The sequence below is a fragment of the Dysidea avara genome, chromosome 2 (genome assembly GCF_963678975.1).
Source record: "Dysidea avara chromosome 2, odDysAvar1.4, whole genome shotgun sequence".
In the NCBI taxonomy this organism is placed as follows: domain Eukaryota; kingdom Metazoa; phylum Porifera; class Demospongiae; order Dictyoceratida; family Dysideidae; genus Dysidea; species Dysidea avara.
Window position 1 is genome coordinate 8047969 of NC_089273.1, and position 20574 is coordinate 8068542.

Consider the following 20574-nt stretch of genomic DNA (forward strand, 5'->3'; position numbering starts at 1 on the left):
CTGTACCAACAAAATACAAATCATAATAGACAATAATACAATCATGCATTCCTAACTTAGAAGAAATTTACTTTGTTTTAGACCACAGCAAAGTGAAATACTTGAATTTTATTGGCTACTTACAGGTATATAATCCTGTAGATTCCTTGTTCATGTCTCAGTAGATCTCTGTCTCTGGGGTTATACTAAACACGGCAATTATGTACGGCAATGCATGGGCATTTAACCTGGATAGCAAGGTGCCGTAACATGTGTTACAAGTTGCAGGAAGTGTATTGAGCTTGTCAGTGCTACATTTCTTGTGTCACAAGTAGCTGTTAAGGTACAACAAGCAGCAGTGAAGGTACAACAATGAGCTGTGGTCTAAATTAGCTAGACATCAAAACACAGGGTTCTATGGAATTTAGAAACCCTCAGGCCCTATAGTAGTGCCCTCGTTTCACCACAACACAGGGCCTTTCAGGTTTCTAAATCCTGTAGAACCCTGTGTTTTGATGTCTAACTATTATACAAACACTATTGCAAATAAATATAGGCACTATAATGTAACTTCATAGCAGTAGCCATGACCAAGAAAGTGCAAAATTATAGAGTATTAGCTGGTTATTTAGATATTGTATAGCTAGATCCTTTGGTTTTAGTATTGGATCGGTATTATTTTGTATTGGTAGAGCGCTAGTTTGTTTTATGTCATTGTCATTGTATCTGTAGATAAGAACAATGATTTGTATAAAATAAGCCTCAAAATCAGTTTGCGGTTGGCTTTGGAGATAGAATTTAAAATACAAAAGGAAGCAGAAATTCATGCAAAAAACAGCCATGCTGTATAAGAAGGTTACGGCCTTCAATAGCCTAGGGGAAAAAAGTAGTGAAATCAAAGGTGGCCATGAAACAATTGCAATGATGCTAATAATAATAAATCTAATCCAAAACAGCCAAGCTGTAAAAAAAATGTGCGGCACTCAAAAAGGCTATGGTGAAAGAAGATATGAAATCCAAGGTGGCGGCCAAGAAATGGCTGTGATGGTAGGTTACTGGTAAAAATTTTAATAATGACAATTCAGGTGAATTTTGTGCCGCTTCACAAATTTACCTGAATTGTCATTATTAAATTTTTTACCATTAACCTACCATCACAGCCATTTCTTGGCCGCCACCTTGGATTTCACATCTTTTTTCACCATAGCCTTTTTGAGGGGCGCACACTTTTTTATACAGCTTGGCTGTTTTGGATTAGATATGTAATATTATTACGTTACTCTTTATTCTAAGTAATATGCAACTGTAATATATTATCTAAAGCACAAAATTCACCTGAAATGTCGTTATTAAAATTTTTACCATTAACCTACCATCACAGCCATTTCTTGGCCGCCACCTTGGATTTCACATCTTTTTTCACCATAGCTTCTTTGAGGGCCGCACACTTTTTTTACAGCTTGGCTGTTTTGGATTAGATTTCATTTCTTTTTGTATTTGTATACCCCAATGGCCGGCTTTGGGACTTTTTTAACCTATCTTTTTTTCATTACCACAGGAAGAAGAAAAGATGAAGTAGATGTACTTTAAATATTTCATCAGTAAATGTACAAATTATATATATATAACACATGTATTGATCACAGAAATCTCCATGGTGGTTTCTTTGTAACTGAACACTCTACAAGGTGACTTCTTCTAGATGCTCTCTCTACAGGGTGAATTGTTTGTAGCTGAACGATCTACAAGGTAACTTCTTCTAGCTGATCTCTCTACAGGGTGATTTGTTTGTAGCTGAATTCTGTACAGGCGATTTATTTGCAGCAGAGCTCTTTACAGAATGGTTTCTTTGTAGCTGAACTCTCTACAAGGTAACTTCTTCTAACTGATCTTTCTACCGGGCAAATTGTTTGTGGCAGAATTTTATACAGGGTGATTTCTTTACAGCTGAACTCTCTACATGGTGGTTTCTTTGTAGCTGAACTCTCTACAAGGTAACTTCTTCTAGCTGATCTCTCTATAGGGTGATTTGTTTGTAGCTGAACGATCTACAAGGTAACTTCTTCTAGCTGATCTCTCTACAGGGTGGTTTGTTTGTAGCTGAATTCTGTACAGGTGATTTGTTTGTAGCTGAGCTCTTTACAGAATGGTTCTTTGTAGCTGAATTCTCTAAAAGGTAACTTCTTCTAACTGATCTTTCTACAGGGCAATTTGTTTGTAGCTGAATTTTCTACAGGGTGATTTCTTTGCAGCTGAACTCTCTACATGGTGGTTTCTTTGTAGCTGAACTCTCTACAAGGTGACTTCTTCTAGCTGATCTCTGTACAGGGTGATTTGTTCATAGCTGACTTCTGTACATGTGATTTGTTTGCAGCTGAGCTCTTTACAAAATGGTTTCTTTACAGCTGAACTCTCTACATGGTGGTTTCTTTGTAGCTGAACTCTCTACAAGGTAATTTCTTCTAGCTGATCTCTCTACAGAGAGATCTGTTTATAGCTGAACTCTCTGCAAGGTAACTTCTTTTATTGATCTCTCTACAGGGTGATTTGTTCGTAGCTGACTTCTGTACAGGTGATTTGTTTGCAGCTGAGCTCTTTACAAAATGGTTTCTTTGTAGCTGAACTCTCTACAAGGTAACTTCTTCTAACTGATCTTTCTACAGGGTGATTTGTTTGTAGCTGAACTATCTACAAGGTAATTTCTTCTAGCTGACCTCTCTACAGGGTGATTTGTTTGTAGCTGAATTCTGTACATGTGATTTGTTTGCAGCTGAGCTCTTTACAAAATGGTTTCTTTACAGCTGAACTCTCTACATGGTGGTTTCTTTGTAGCTGAACTCTCTACAAGGTAATTTCTTCTAGCTGATCTCTCTACAGAGAGATCTGTTTGTAGCTGAACTCTCTGCAAGGTAACTTCTTTTATTGATCTCTCTACAGGGTGATTTGTTCGTAGCTGACTTCTGTACAGGTGATTTGTTTGCAGCTGAGCTCTTTACAAAATGGTTTCTTTGTAGCTGAACTCTCTACAAGGTAACTTCTTCTAACTGATCTTTCTACAGGGTGATTTGTTTGTAGCTGAACTATCTACAAGGTAATTTCTTCTAGCTGACCTCTCTACAGGGTGATTTGTTTGTAGCTGAATTCTGTACAGGTGATTTGTTTGCAGCTGAGCTCTTTACAGAATGGTTTCTTTGTAGCTGAACTCTCTTTTCTAGCTGATGTCTCTACAAGGTCACTAGTTTGTAGCTGAACTCTCTACAAGGTAACTTTTCTAGCTGATGTCTCTACAAGGTCACTAGTTTGTAGCTGAACTCTCTACATGGTCGTTTCTATGTAACTGAACTTACTACAAGGTGACTTCTTTTAGCTGATATTTCTATAGGGTGATTTGTTTGTAGCTGAACTCTCTACAAGGTAACTTCTTCTAGCTGATCGCTCTACAGGGAGATTTGTTTGTAGCTGAACTCTCTACAGGTGATTTGTTTGAAGCTGAACTCTCTAAATGATGGTTTCTTTGTAGCTGAACTCTCTACAAGTTAACTTCTTCTAGCTGATCTCTCTACAGGGTGATTTGTTTGTAGCTGAACTATCTACAAGGTAACTTCTTCTAGCTGATCTCTCTACATGGTGATTTGTTTGTAGCTGAATTCTGTATAGATGATTTGTTTGCAGCTGAGCTCTTTAAATAATGGTTTCTTTGTAGCTGAACTCTCTACAAGGTAACTTTTTCTAGCTGATGTCTTTACAGGATCACTAGTTTGTAGCTGAATTCTCTACATGGTGGTTTCTTTGTAACTGAACTCTCTACAAGGTAACTTTTTCTAGCTGATCTTTCTACAGGGTGATTTGTTTGTAGCTGAATTCTGTACAGGTGATTTGTTTGCAGCCGAGCTCTTTAAAGAATGGTTTCTTTGTAGCTGAACTCTCTACAAGGTAACTTCTTCTAGCTGATGTCTCTACATGCAAGGTCACTAGTTTGTAGCTGAGCTCTCTACATGGTGGTTTCTTTGTAACTGAACTCTCTACAAGGTGACTTCTTCTAACTGATCTTTCTACAGGGTGATTTGTTTGAAGCTGAACTCTCTACAAGGTAACTTCTTCTAGCTGATCTCTCTACAGGGAGATTTGTTTGTAGCTGAACTCTCTACATGATGGTTTCTTTGTAGCTGAACTCTCTACAAGGTAACTTCTTCTAGCTAATCTCTCTACAGGGAGATTTGTTTGTAGCTGAACTCTCTACATGATGGTTTCTTTGTAGCTGAACTCTCTGCAAGGTAACTTCTTCTATTGATCTCTCTGCAGCGCGATTTGTTTGTAGCTGAACTCTCTACATGGTGGTTGCTTTGTAGCTGAACTCTACAAGGTGATTTCTTCTAGCTGAACTATCTCTTTCCATAGTTGCATGAACTCCCTACAAGGTAACGTCTTCTAGCTGATCTCTCTACAGGGTGACTTGTGTGTAGCTGATCTCTATACAGGTTTCTTGTTTCTAGCTGATCTCTTGAATTCTCTTCAGGGTGACTGCTCTATTAGGATGACTGCTCTATTAGAGTATCTCGATCTCGCACTTGCTGCACCAAGTTGGATTTCGTGTTATAACTCCGTGGCTTTAAGTCTGATTCTTCTACACCATTGATGAGCCTTTCTAAGATGATTACTCCATCTGTACAACGATTTTCAAAGCATTACCCCAAGCGGTTTATCTGGTAGGCTTGGCAAGCAGTAGTTTTTTTATTCGCTAATCTCGATTGCGTAATTGTTACACACTGTTGGTTTTTTCGTTGTATCTTCCTGTTTGTTTAGCTCGATTTCTTTCAAACCACAAAAGGTTTGAGGTTCAATAGTTAACCTATTCACCCACCGAGTTTCAGCTTCTTCCATACGCGGTTTTACCCTGTAGGCGTGACAACATATTGGTGTCATTGTTCGTGAACAATCGCTCATAACTCTTTGTCTGTTTATCGTATTCCAGCCAAAGTTGGTTCCGAGATGCGCCTTTATACCCCCCTTCTGTGTGCCAAATTGCAAGGCAATCGGACGTGGCGTTCGAGTTTTATAGCAGTTTTTGTAAGTGTACGACAAGAGGAAGAAAAATAAGAAAAATAAACCCCACGAAACTGAGCCAATTGTTGAAGTCGCATATCTCGGGAACGCGTTAAGCGATTTCGCTCAAATTTGGAATGTGGAGTGCTGAAGTTGGAGGGCATGTCCACAGCAACAATCGTCTTGTTTCATCAAGGGAGCACAGAGCTACGGAGGTGCGAAAATTGCGTTTTATTTCTTCCTGTCAATATACTCACGGGTGTTACGCGCCAGCTTCTTGGGCCGCACGACACACTACCGTGTGTCTTCATTTTAACAATCATTATGGCTTAGCGCATTATTAAGATTATTATGATTAACATCACTGAAGCCATTTCATATCTGCCACTTTTGATTTCATAACTTTTTAACCAAGCCTTTTGAAGTCAACACCCTTTTATACAGCGTGGCTGCTTTGCATGGATCCTATTAACAGAAGACAACCACAAAACAAAAGGGAAAAACTCTATGAACAGAAAATTGGAACATAAATTATGTACATACACCCTTGTATGATATAGTACTGAAAGTTTTATTTCTGGTTACCATCCTTTTCCAATGGCTTCAACTCATTTCATGGAATCCAGTGGTTGCACAATATGCTATTAATGTTAATTGCATTCCTAGATGATTAAACTAAACTCCATTATTGATTTCTGAACTGTCTATCATTATATTTACTGTAACCTCTAGGACGAAACTTTGATTGAACGCTCCTACTTTACTATACAGATAACAGAGAAGAAATTAGAATCTAGAAATGTGCATAGTTTTACTCAGCCTACGTAGTTCCACTTTTAGCATGCTTGTCTTTGCATGCAACTTATATATACTATAAAGTATGTACAAGTATTGTTATACAGTTCACGTACACACCTGTACAAAGTGACTCATCAACACATTCTCCATCAACTAATGCTTGTCCTACAGCACAGAAACACCCTTCAGCACATCCTCCTTCACAAGGTTGATCAAGATTATCACATGTCTGAGGACACAATGGACCACATTGTTGATATATCATCCCAGTAGGACACGAAAGTGCTGTGGAGAATGAAAGTAACATACAGTACACAGTTGTAAATAATTTAGTAATTATAGTAACTGAGTGGAGACCACATTCCATATTTGAGAGACTGAGTGATTAAACAGCACAACTTTTATTGTGTAATTCCATAACCGATTGGAAAGCCACATCCATGCCAAATTTGTGTACCATAAAATCACTAGAACTACAGCTACAGAATATTCCCAAGACAGGTATGATGAAATCATCACAACAACCTCCTTCCCCTTCCTTGCAAACATGCACTACTCTAACTGCAATAAAAGCAAACACACAATCTTTTTTTTTGCTTTTAAAATTGGAAACTTTCAAAGGATGGGCAGAAAACAAACTAATTCTAGTGATGATCCAATAAACAACTGCAAATTGTAATTTTTGAATAATATGGTTCAGCAGTGTCGACTCTACCTGATTAAATGGTTACAGACCCAAGGTATATTCAGTATCCTTGGAGAATGACTGTCGAGATTTCGGTTTAAATGGTGTCTGTTATCACGTTGGTAAACTCATAGTTAGAAACAACAAAGTAAACTCAGCAAACTCGGTAAACAAAGTAAATTTGGTAAACTCATATTTATATAATATTCACCTCAAAATCCAAGGGATATTACAAGATGAACTACATTACATTAATATTATGAGAGGCATCACGTGAGATCATGTGATCTAACAATAATACAGATTGCTTGTTTGGCTGCCTCTTGCTTAATGTTTGTATAAAGCACATAATCTAAACATGTGATGAGCCCCATTAAGCCCCACCATTAGCATTGCAACTAAATTTCAAGCTGAAATATGCAATTAATATTATTTTTAGCAGGACTTGAAGTGCTTCCAACCTCCTCTGCATGCTATCTTAATATTATTTAATTTTCTTATGCCTAAAAAATGTATCTAACAACAAATCCCAAATTGAACTACAGCTAACTTTGCAAGTTAAGGCTTAGCTTTTCACTTACGACAGTATGTGCTCCTCCAGTTTGATGGTTGAGCTCCAACATCAGCACAAACACTAGCATAACTGGATAATGCATCACAGTAACAATCCTCACGTTCTGTCTCATTACAACAACAATAGTCAAATTCACAATTGGCTATGAACTGTGTAACATTAACTACATCATGACAGGAAGTGAAAGGATCTTGTAATAAAACACTACATCTAGTTTGGGCTTCAGTTGTAATGTTAGTATTCATAGAACACTCTGTTACACTGGGTGCATTCCTTTTCTTCATTCCTCCACCCTCACAACCAATGGTAGTAGGATCTGGTACTAACCAACTATCGCCAAACACATCTACTGAAGTTACCACTACTCCAGCTGGTGTCTGAAGATCATCAGTAGTATTGTCATTGTAAGTACCACATAGTCCACACACTTGTCCTTGTAGTGTGGTTGATATAGTGATCTCTACACGATATACTCCATCATAAAACAGTCGGACACCTCGTGTCTTCAGGAAAATATTAGGATATCCACCAGTACGAGCTACATCTACACTATCTGATCTGTATACTACACCATCTCCCAAGTTAGCTTGCATAGTACCATTTACTGTGATATTTCCGAAGCTACCTCTTTCTAATACAATTTCAAGATTTTCACTTGGAATTCTAATTCTTACTAGACTCACACAAGATACAGGACTACCATCATGTCCAATATTGCTTGCTGAAATGATAAAATCATCACTATCACATGGTTTAGTGAGAACATATTCACAAATTCCTTGGAAGTGATGCCAGTACCCATCAAATGTTTTATAATGAGGATCACCAGTAGCCAGACAGGTTGGTCCATCATAAGAACAAGGTACTGTCTCACATGATAATACTCCTCCAGGCATACATGTACATCTTGTGGAACAATTTGGTTGAAGTTGTTCACCGATTCTGTATTCCCTTCCATTATTCGTACATGCTAGAAGAGTGTAGAAATTGGAGTTAATGATTACATGTAACTGGGTGTGTGAAAATCTTTGCTAAATTGGCATAACCCTTTAATAAATGAGGGGCTATGGAGCAGGTCTCAACTATGGAATTTACACACTGGATGGTAAGCATAGAATACACATGGAAATAGGAGGTCTTAGGGAAATGCATTCAGTATAATAAAAATTGACATTTTATTTACTGTAGCTACTCACAATTTTAAAGACAGATAAAATGTGATTAGTCTATTGCAGCATTTGACTGCTACGCTCTATTAGAGTGTCTCACTTGTATACACAAGGACACAGCAACTATGCTTATGAAACTACCACCAAACATTGCAAACTTGTAGCTATGTATCCATGCCATATATGACCATGATGGTACCTGTATAATCTCCTGAGAGTTTTCGTGCGGTCACCTTTACTGTATATTATACAATATTGACATTATATCCCAGTAGTGGATGAAAGTTTTAAATTGTTTTTTATGAATATGAATGGTTTTACCAAATAACTATAGCCTGTTTTGTTATTAACCAAATCTTGTAAATGATATACACATATTGTACATTCAAAACCTCACTAGTCTGTTGTTTTTCTAGTGCCTTAAAGAGCTGTATAAACACATCTAGTGTTTCAACAGACTCACAGACTAAAAGTAATCTATCCAAGTTCATTGATAATACAGTGTGCTAGTGTTACTGTGCATATGTGTCACCCCTAAATGATTAACATAGAAATACACTGTTTCAAGTTTACGTGTACACCTGTATGTTACACATACCTCAGAGAAGTAAAATAAAAATAATTTCTAAACTTGAAGGTTTGGCAGATTTTTGCCTGGCTTACATAAAATTAATGTATATGTATATACCATACACATCAACAACACATTGTATACATACCCACTGGAGCAGTCCCCTCACTGATATCAAATATAAACATTCCTGTTGTACCAACATTACTATCACTTATGATATTAAGGATAGCGTTTGTACGTGATCCATTTACCAAGACAGCTTCCAACCCATCTCCCTTGTTAATACCAACTTGTGCAGGAATTCCTCCTAATCCACTAACTCCACCATCATTATCTCCAGTAGTCCATTGTATCATATCATCAGCATACAAGTATATGACATAAGACTTTGATTGTCCATCTGTGGCCACCACACACTGGTATGTGTTGGTCTGTAAGTGATAGAATGATACAGTAGGATAGTTTATGCATTGTATTAAATTTTGTAACAGACATTTTGAGACCAATTGGTTGTGATGAAATTTTACCCTAGGGAGGCTCTATGTTTGCTGAGCAAAACTGTATTGTCTTTGTAGAGGTCTATAGGAACTTGTAACTGGTGTGCAGTTAAACATGCACAGTGAAACATGTGGAGAGCAGTGCTCTTTGCAAAGTTCATAACTAACAGGTCTCTAATCTACTCAAAAAGGGGACTTTTCTTTCATAAAGAAAAGATTCAAATTCTGATATTCATGGTACCTCAGTTAGCCATAAAATCTATTGGATTTCCAAAAATGGCTTCATACATTTAACGTAAGCTTGTTAGAACCATATAAGTCATAACCACTTACATGCCTACTCTTCATGTTTCTCTGTGAATGTTGAGAAAAGTACAGAAGCCGTTGCAATACAGAAGCCGTTGCAATACAGTATACCTAGTTAAAGTGGGTAAAGTGGACTGCAGTATAAACCTATATGATTTGTAACTTCTTAATAAAATTTTAATGTGTAACAACACATAGTGGTCATACTGTATTACCATTGCAAAATACATTAATTTTAGTGTGCTGTGGCCACCTTAGGTTTACAAAGAAACCCATGGATACTTTAGAAGTTCTGTATACCAAACCATCAACCATTTGTCAGATTGGTACTGATACAAATGTTATCAGTTTGTGTTGAAACAATTATTCGGATGTTTGACTATTTGGTCGGCATGACATTATCCAATTTGTTAACATGCCATTCGAATATTCATTAGCACTGTAGTAAGCTGTGATCAGATGAATAAAATTAACCTAAAAGATTGACACTGTGAACTAAAAGTGGTCTATTCATACTAAAAAACTTCATTTTAGAAGAGAAAGAAATAGCTCTCAGGCTTTACCTTACTGCCCAACAAAGATATCTGTATTTTATTTATGCTTAAACAATAATCGAATAATCGGTTGTTTTGTTCACAACTATTCGAATAGTAAAAATTGCTGTTCATTTCAGCACTAATGTTGATATTGTGTGGAACAGCTAACTACTGTCGATATAGCACCATCTATACACATTAATCAATACCTTTCCTAATTAATTTATCTATTGAAGTATTGTAATTTATACAGGGAATTTAATTCTCCTAGAAATTAACATTATTGCCAATTAGGAATATGCTGATTTAGCAAATGTTAAGTTCACTGTTTCCAATAAAAGGTACGTAAACTGATATTACTGAAGCATTGGAGAAAAAGGGCATTATGTGACAGTATATCTGCAACTGTACCATACTACACCTGTAAGTTATCATGGTCTTTTGGCCTGTGGTAAGTAACTTAAAAGCTTCTATGTTTCTATACACACTGTACCATCCATACAAGATTAGAAGCCAAATTCAGAGTACACACAAATCATAGAAATTATGACTAAACATGGTCTGTCAATATGCACAGTATTTAGAGACTTCAGTCCACTAAAAGTGCAGAGAACACAGAATGCATACAATAGACAAGAACTGGAATGGTATAGTATTGAATAACATGCATAGAATACAGTGTACCATATGCCATACATCACAATTTAATATTTTTAAGGTCCTAAACTCATTCTTACAACATACTGAGTTACACCATATGATACTACACTCTGCACTTCAATCCGTATTACAATAACCAAAACTATCAAAATTTTAATGATGTATTACCCAGTAATAAATGACTGTGTTAAATAACACCGATATTCAGTTACTGTCCATAAAATGCAATGATAATTTTAATTGTGCATGTGGCAAAAGGTCTTTCTTCGCCAGTTTTTTTGTGTGTTATTTTAGTGGCCAAATTGAGCTAAATACTGTAACCTTTGACAGCAACATAAATGAACAATTAGTGGCACTAATCAACCATCAACCCCCACCTATTATCAAAGAGTAGATCACATAAATTATCAACCAATAGCATCCAAATAATCCTGCATTTTTACAGAAACACAAGTTAAGAGACCGTTGATCCTTCTTTCTCTTTGGACTATCCAGCATTCTTACGATGTAATAAAGACAAGCACTCAACCAAGGAAAAGTATAACAGATAGTGGTGTTGAACTGGCACAATTAGCTAATGAATAGCTGGATGGCCTAAAAGGTTGTAGACTTCATGATAGGCACGTAGCTTTATTGAAAGAAATGGGGCGAATGAAGCAGAAGGATCTCTATCTACAGTCCTAAATACAGAATTTCTGAATGGTTAAAATATGTACAAAACCTGAACATGAATGGACCTCACCCACGGTTAGCTAGCTACATACTGATGCTTGAGAACTCAAATGTGGCCAAGGTTTACAAGGTTAGGACAGAGAAAATAAGGAGTTAGGGAAGTATCGCAATTTGTGGCTGCTAAGAAAATACAAAATGGTTTGTAAATGATCTTGTGAGAGGTTTAGGTGGGCATTTAGTCTAAGTAACTATTTAGCTATGTAGTGAGCTATCGGATAAATTCCTGTACAAGCTTCCAATAATGGTAGCTTTTCGAAAAACTTGTTTGTTTATTTTGAGAAGCATGAAGGTATTGTAGTTCTTTAGCTTTATCAGCTTCAGGGGCTGTGTTGACAATGTTGATACATGGGTGGTGGTGGTACGTACAGTATTACAATTACTTTGCTTATATATATTGTGTTCTACTACTATGAAAGTAAATTTTCTGGAATGTCAAAGTTTGTATATTATTGTTCTTGTAGTGTGTAATCGTGTATAATTATACTGTCTAGTTGGGTCATGTTCTCCATCATTACTCCAGTATATGAATTAAGTACTTAGAGTGTAAAAATGTGTCATTCAGTTAGTCGGGGTGTTGCATGCTGATGTAATCATTCTGTATACATTATAAGTGTTTTATATGTTATAGTGATAATTGTAGAAGGTAAAGAAAAAAAGAGGAGAGAAGATAAGAAGAAGAAGTAGAAAGAGTAAAGCAGACAGCAGCAGACAACTATGAAGTATTAAAGATATACAAACTAAGCTACAGAACACTCCACTACAGTGAAACTGTTGTCAAAGAAGAAGCTGATGTTGATAGTGATTATGACCACTAAACAAGTAGTCAAACTGTAGCTAAGATGTCTCATCTATATATCATGCTGGAAAGCTGATAAAGGAGATGATGGACTGTATGCACTAATGCGAACCTGTGGATGCACAACTATACGTAGCTAGTGTGTACAAGTTGATTGTGGCCTACACGAAGTATCATGTGTATATTAATAATTGCCTTACTAAATGTGTACATATCTCTTGAACAGTATGTTTAAATTGATTCATTTTTAGGTGTAGACCCTTGCTATGTTAGTGGTTAGGCTGTTTGGATAGTTGTGTTACTTTTAGAAATCCATAGCTAGTTATGCTACATTTCTTAGAATAGAGGATATATGCTAACTTTACTACTGAAAAAGGTGTAATAAACTGTGATGTTTTCTTATGTCAAGATGGTGAACGAATGCATTGTAGGTATGCATAGAAAGTGTGAATCACAAAACGTAGACCAGTTACGAGAGTTTCTCCAGAGCATTACATTCCTTCACATGTATAACAGAGTAACTGGAAGGAGGAGCCCTATCTGTAGTTCATTTGGCAAGTTATAAAATCCAAGCCACATTTGCTACCCACATTTTTGTATGGGATTCATGATAGTCATTCACTGTCAAAAATTCCTGGGAACACCACATATTGAACATTTTGTTCATCCAAATAATACTGTGTGTATATCCTCTAATGGAGAAATTGAAATTTATAGTAAGTTGATAATAGGTAGAGATGGCTATCGTGTACTTTTGATTGTGGGGTCAGTTTTTGCCATATGTGTTGCAGACATAGTACATTTAGCTCCATTGAAAATTTTTTCTACAATGTTACACCTTTGATGGTTGAAAATAAGTGAGCTACACTGCTGACAAATCTGTGTCAATTCACGCAATCATTAATTATGGGCTAAATACACCATTTGATACTCTTCATTACTACTTCATCTGACAGCCAGTAAACAGCTGTTTGCTAAAGCATGCCCAGCTTCTCACAAATGTACACTGTGTATGGACTACGTACATGTCTATTCTGGATTTGGTATCTGGTTACAAACACTTAACCACTATACTGTGGCTTACAAACTTTAATAACTACATAATTGTGAACGTCTGTGTATAATTCCACTTTTTTGAAAACTTCACATTACTGGTAAATACTACTATTTGTATTAATCTTAATGTTAAAATTTAGGCTGTGATAATGTCCGTATGCATGTGCACAGTTTACACACAAAAAAACATTACACTATGTTATGTGACTGAATCTGCAAAACTATAACAGAGCAAAAACTAAATATTCTCGTTCATTACAATGGGTACAATATATGCATATTATTGTCATTAAAGACACATTATATAATGCTTCATTCCTGGTGAAGTCAGGCTCTAACAACAAAACCTGCCTATTTACTTACTCAAAGGGAGTTTGAAAATCACTGCTTAATTGTGTACTGTACATTAAAGAAAATACAAGATATATGACTGGAAATGAAAAAAGGTACCCTTTTCACACACAAATTTGACCCATTTTTGAACATTGAAGCTTCATAACTCTTTATCATTGCATATACACGTAATTCTCTGAAATTTTCCACAAGCGTAGCTACATTAATTGGCTACATTTTGATGCTAAGAGCAAGTTAATCAGTATAAGAAATGAAGTGGTACATCATGTTGTTTGCTGGTGTGGAAAATGTGTGGAAAAGGTACCTTTTCACAAATCCAGTCACATATGAGCATTTGTTTACATTACTTCAGAAATACTGTATAGTTTACCATTCTTCTTTTTTCACTGAATTCCACTTTACTTGTGACAAACAAAGAGAATATAGGGACACCATACCCACCAATGAGTATCATCACATTTTCATGGCAAATATGACATACAAATTTTAACTCTGTATATGATTGAATTAGCAAATTATAGCCATTTTTATTAAGGACTTGAAATTTGTATTCCCAATAGTTGCTGTAAAATCAATAATCCTCTTGTTACCACAGTTCTATTTTTAGTGTCATTACTCCACAAGCTTTCATCATGTGAAGTTATAAACTTTACCACAACATTTCCTTGGCTATGCAGATAATAGAGATACAGTATCTCAACCGAAGTTTTTATAAAGCACTATTTTGCCATGTTTTTGCAGGACCGGTCACATGTTATAATTATATGCAATCATTAAAACAAACACAATGTGTCACTTACCCGATCAACTTTGCTGTCAAAATATCCCACTCTATCCCAAGTAAAGATGTACATCTGTGTAGCATTGAAAGGAGATTGATAGGGGAAAGCAGTTCTTATTTCAGTGTTGGCTCTATCAAATAGTAGAGGATCAGTACTCTGACGATACCATATATCACCAGTTCCTCTAGTGTCCACATCAGCCCAGAACACTGCCAGTAATGATCTACCTCCATCCAGTGGTAGTGGATCAGTTGTAAATGTTATTGGACTATTAGTGAAACTGATACCACCATTGATGTGGAGCTGGGAGGAGATTGAATAAAATAATAACAGTATCTTTAATGCACAGAGCTAACAATAATAAAACCATTAATAAATTAATACATGCATGTATGAAATATGAAACAATAATTACAGTCTACCTGTACTCTTTAACATAACCTAATATCACCCAAAGACTGGATTACACAGGAGGTCTACTGCAACATCAAACACACAACAAAACAACCAGAATAGTGCTACACTAGTAATTTAAACTAACGTACTGTATTATGAATAGTCCTTTTAAATTTACATGCAACTCTGCTATCTATGTGGGCTAAAAATGATCATATGCGAGTCCAGTCAGTATCATAGAGACCCTTTTTTTAAAAACAAAAATGTAGAAATGAAAAGCAACAGAGAAAATTTAATGAAGGAAACTAAAATAATTACTTGGACTATATTATGCATTTTGATTAGTATACAATGATGTTACTTCAGACACATGATACCAGCAGAAAGTCAATTTATGTTAAACAAAAAAAAGTGAAATTGAAAGTAGCACAGTATCACTGAAGAATGAAGGAAACTACCATAAGTAGCATGTTATGGTATTATTGTACTGCTTTTCCAATGAAATTAACTGTTGTATGGTACAGTGGTGGATTAGAATAGTTTAGGATCATGAATAGACCAGATAATACTAAGGAAGCCAGATTTGAACAGGGAAAGAAGCCATAGGACATCATCTCAAATGCTGACTGTGTTTATACAGGTAGCAATAATGTCACGACTTAGTCTGGTCAATGGGATTAAGTTACATATCTATCAGGTAGCTGCTATTTCTGCCATTGGTTGACATGAGCATTACATAAAAATATTATAGTAACTGCTACTGTAGCTAATGTTATACAAACATACAAATTTGTTTCATAGATTATCCACCTACACATACCAAAGGTAGACAACTGGCTAGGCTGGATGAGAACAATGTTATTCAACATTACTGTTGTGAATATGCATGCAATATCTGATACTAAATCACAGAAAAAAGACCAACGACTGAAATTCTGTGGTGCGTACATACTCATGTGCATGCTTTATTTATTAACACATATTGCTTTCCCAAGGTAGGACATACAGTATATTATATCAGTGTGTAATCAAAAGGGCATAATTACATAGTCTATATAATAGACCTGTGACTACAATCAAAGTATTGGTCAGCCATGGCCTATGTTTCTAGTGGTTGAACCATGTCTTCTTAGAGTTTTGACTGTTATTTTATTGTATTACATATCTAATCCAACTGTGTAAAAGAGTGCGGCTTTCAATATGAAAAGATGTGATATCCAAGATACAATGTGCGTGTCTAGCATACTTTAATGCATGCCATTTATACTATAAATAATATTATTGAGGCTCTTAAAACTACTAGGTGATAAGATATGTATAATTCTGTACATGTGCTTCTTAGTTTCGCATCTGTTATGATCAACGGTGACTTTAAAACTCTGTGCCTTGGTCAATGAGCTTACTGACTAGTCCCCGCAGCAAGTTCCAGTAAAATACCCTTCTACTGAGTTAGTTTCTGCTTGAGTGGTCTAGTAATCATTATTATGTATATTACTCAATCAATACTCTCCATCCATTAAGCTATGTTGGTGCTCACTGCAAAGCAAATTAATTTTTCAAGGAAATTATAGCTACAGTATTTTCAATTAGAAGTTATGAATCGTCAAATTTGTAATTGGTTGTGTGCGGAAGACTCCTTTTTGCAAATCCAGTGATATAATTATGTTAAGTTATAACAAGAGTACATAATAGTTTAATTAGGAGAACACCTGAAGAGGTACGATATGGTTCACGTGAGCCATAGGGTTTATACTGAGAACGTATTTCGGAAGGGTACTGCTAAAAACTATGTTCAAATCAAAAGCTTTTCTTATTCTAAATTTAATCGTGTAATCTACCACATTCAACCCTGATGATTTGACTCCAGTATACATGACCTATTGGAAACTTCATCGCATTATAAATAACTTGAAATGGAGGAAAATCAGCCACCAGGGAAGAGAGCACTCCTGATAATGAATAAGCAGTGTCCAGGGACCTTAAAATCCTTCAAGATCTATTGAGACAAAGTTTTAACGAGTAATCAATATGAATTCTTTCTGATAGCGCTTACTTTGTGTCATACTTCCTCTGGGAGAAGAGTGCAGTATATTTGCCAAACATACGTACTGCAACACTAAGACCTTAAATGCAGTCAACTATAGCCACCAAAGGTGACAAATGGTTTGCTCTATGATGGAGGTTGCAATGCTTCTACTGCTTCCAGAAGAGGGAGGAAGCACTACAGGGGCTACTTGAAAATATTACCTTAATTGCATAGTTTAATCACGTGGACCTCAGTAGTCACTAGCAAATGGTGGTGATCGCTGATGATCGCTAGATATTTTGGTTGTGCTTCGTGCAAGGATTAAAATGATGTATTTTGTTGGTAAAAACACTTAGTTTTCTAGGCAAAAACTGATGGAAAAATATTTCAATACTAGCGCTAGCAAGGTAATTCTAAACTAAACAATCATGCCACAGTTTGTTACACTGTCCACACATTTTAGTTCATCCAGAAACCTATTGGTTTTGCATAATTCATTTTAATGGTGCTTAAATTGCTTCCACCCTCCTCTGTACTGCTTCATTTAGCAAAAATCAATGAGACTTCTGTTCACTTAGGTATTAGTTTATTATGTTTTATAGACTGAAGTATGTAGGAGGATTTGAGCACAGTGTGTTTGTAAGGGAGAGTTAGACACTCTCCTCTCCCTCTTCTACTATTATGTACTCTTAGTTATAAATAACTATACAGATAGTTGTGGTACAGTGTATGTACTGTAGCTAAGTACTGTAGCTACGTACTATGGAATATTATATTATTGTGGCTATGGACACAGTTTACCCACAGACCAGCAACTAGAAAAACCAAGAGACCAGCTTTTTCTACTACAATGTGCAGGTGGGGATTTTCCCACCATAGATACTAAATGTTACCACCCCACAGAGAAGAACAGGAGGTCTGGCCAAGACTGGGAATAATATCATAATTATGTTGCAGATTGTCAGTGGTCCGTATTATACATCTTCATCATTGCACAGGGGCGCATTAAGTTTTGATTAGATGAACGATTAGACTACCATTGCAAGCTGTCTTCAAGGCTAAAGAATTATTGTGTTGTACATATTAATGTTTTGTAAATTTTGTTTTGTTTTGTGTAAGTATTTTTTGTTGTTGGTGTTGTATAATATTGTGTACTTTGTATAGGGCACTGCTGAAAAGCAGTTCTTATAACTGATGTAGTCTCCCTTCAAATCATTAAAGGCTGAGTCAGCTGGGGGTCGAAGTTTAGTTCCGTACATAGCTACACACTGTACTGTAAACACCTAGCTAGTAGAGTTGCATACATCAATATTCTAGCTATGTAGTCCTATTAAGAAAATGAAAACCACACGGTCACTTACAATCAATCTGCTGCGTGGTCGGCTGTAGAAATAGTAGATCTGGTCGGGAAAGATCGTCACTGGCCCGTCGTTGCCAGCAGCAAGTCTGGTATTACCTTCTTGAGAATCTGGACCAAACGGGTAGAACTGATCGACAGGGATACACGCTACGATGTTCAGTAAGTGGATGAGGACGATTCTTCTGAGAACCACTCTCACGATCATCTTCGCATTTTTAAAGAGAATTTACGATAATCGTGGAAGTCAAACTGTGAAATTTAAAATTTCGCGAGTTTTCATTATACATCATCATAATCTAAAAAACCTGTCCAAATACACGAAACTAAAAAACATCATGTCAAAACTGTTGTACAGTCAGAATCAATGACCCACACCCAGATTTTGGTGCTATATATGCTTGAAATCAGTTGCATCCATAAAATTCCTCTCCATAACCCCCATTCTAGCTACCCATCTTGACTTCTGGCAGCAAGAGTTAATTCATGGACTGGAGCAACCTGTCATTCTCAAGAACAGCTATATAGTCTGAATATTGTGAGTGGGTAATAATATTAACATTCAATAGATCAATTCAATCAATCAATTTTAATCAACCTATCTATCAACTCAATCAGTCAATCAATGACAATCAATCAATCAATCAATCAATCAATCAATCAATCAATCAATCAATCAATCAATCAATCAATCAATCGACTTCCAAACAACACCTTATCATATAGCTATGTAAATAATGACTTTGCATGAAAAATTTTCCTGTACTATTAGTCAACTATATACATGCAGCATCTAGCTAGCTATTCATATCGTGCTTTAACATTAATGTTATTACTGAATTTGATGTATCCAGTACATCTAGCTTTTGTGCTGGATCGGAGTGGTAGGCTAGAGCATTAGCTAATTATCTACATCTAACCCAAGCAAAAAAAGTGCACACAATAATATTTCAATCCTTTATGAAAAATTATGCTGTAAAGTGGTTATTGAAATGCAAAGCAAATTCTTGACCCTAGGCTGTGTACATGGCTCCTTGCAGTCCTCTGTCCTCAGGCACTTGCCTATATTGAGCGCACACTGTCTGTGTACTGCAACTCTCATTTCTTGGGACCCTGTGGTATGCTCAACAGATACTCAATTGTTATAACTCTTTTCTCCTTCCCAGGGTTTATATTCCCTTCTTAGTAAAATAGTGAATAGACACTCAAAGGTACAGTACATTAACTGCATGACCATTTCACACTGTCTAGTGAAATTTATTTCAGTGCACATGTGGATGTAATCAAGTAATGTAATATGTATAATGTCTGGCTGCTGGTAGAAGTTATATGCGTACCAGCGGATTGGTGCTTTTACCACTATATATTAATATTATCAACTACAGCACATAATGAAGAAGAGCTCCTTGATGGATCCTGTGTAATTATGTTAGAGATTATGCTGTGCTATAGCTAAGTATGCATTACTCATCACATTCTTCTTACATTCAAGACCACCATGCAGCATCATTTTGAGTATCATCAACATTTATCACACTTGTGACTGAATTTTGTCTGTGTGGACATGCATGAAATAATTAGAATTTTTGTGTTTAGTGGGTTGCTAATAAGAGCAGGGCACAGTTATGAAACTATTTCAAGAACTTTCTTGTAATTTAAGGTATCGAGAATGGCCTAAAACCATCAACAAGTAGATTTGCACTATAAAGTTTGTGATTTGATCATTAAATATTTTAGGAGTCAAATGTGCCCTTATGGGTGGTTTTCCAAATTTGGTCACATTTATTATTGTAGCTCAATTTCCATTCTATAATGCTGTGTAGCTAAGACTCCAATACAGTACAAGCAGTTGTGCACCTATCACTAAACAACAAACAGACTTAGTTGTTTATTGTTGTAGTAAGCAGGGCCAGATTTCTTGGCCTTAATAGGCAGGTGACTGCTTTAGACAGGTGGATTAGTGTATAAACTTCACATTATGGTAATTTAAAGCTGGTATTTTAAAATAAGTGGCCTTTCTTTACAGGTGACCACTAAGACAGGTTCCACTGTACTTTAGTATTAAACTAGTGTATGTATGTACCACAAGCAGTGGTAAATTGACATACAGAAGGAGGTGGCGCATAAAGGTATCAGTGAAGCTTGGGAGGTGCAACTCTCAGCAAACTGTAAAATGCTTTAAAGTGACTTAAAATTATTTTGGTACTAGAAAACATCTCAAAAACAACAATGCTAAACTATACAGTAACTTTTT

At 36.1% G+C, this 20574-nt stretch overlaps 1 protein-coding gene across 1 annotated transcript in view; it reads right to left on the reverse strand.

Moving 5' to 3' along the window:
- The window catches only part of LOC136246543 (uncharacterized), a 96166-nt gene extending 77609 nt beyond the window's left edge, over positions 1-18557 (reverse strand). Inside the window, exons 1-5 of the mRNA XM_066038040.1 lie at positions 18325-18557; positions 14560-14844; positions 8968-9253; positions 7087-8049; positions 5938-6105 (exon numbers count right to left, since the gene is read on the reverse strand). Of these exons, the coding sequence (XP_065894112.1) occupies positions 5938-6105; positions 7087-8049; positions 8968-9253; positions 14560-14844; positions 18325-18528 (1906 nt within the window). The 5' untranslated portion in view covers positions 18529-18557. The remainder of the gene's footprint in view (positions 1-5937; positions 6106-7086; positions 8050-8967; positions 9254-14559; positions 14845-18324) is intronic.
- Between the last annotated feature and the right edge of the window lie 2017 nt (positions 18558-20574).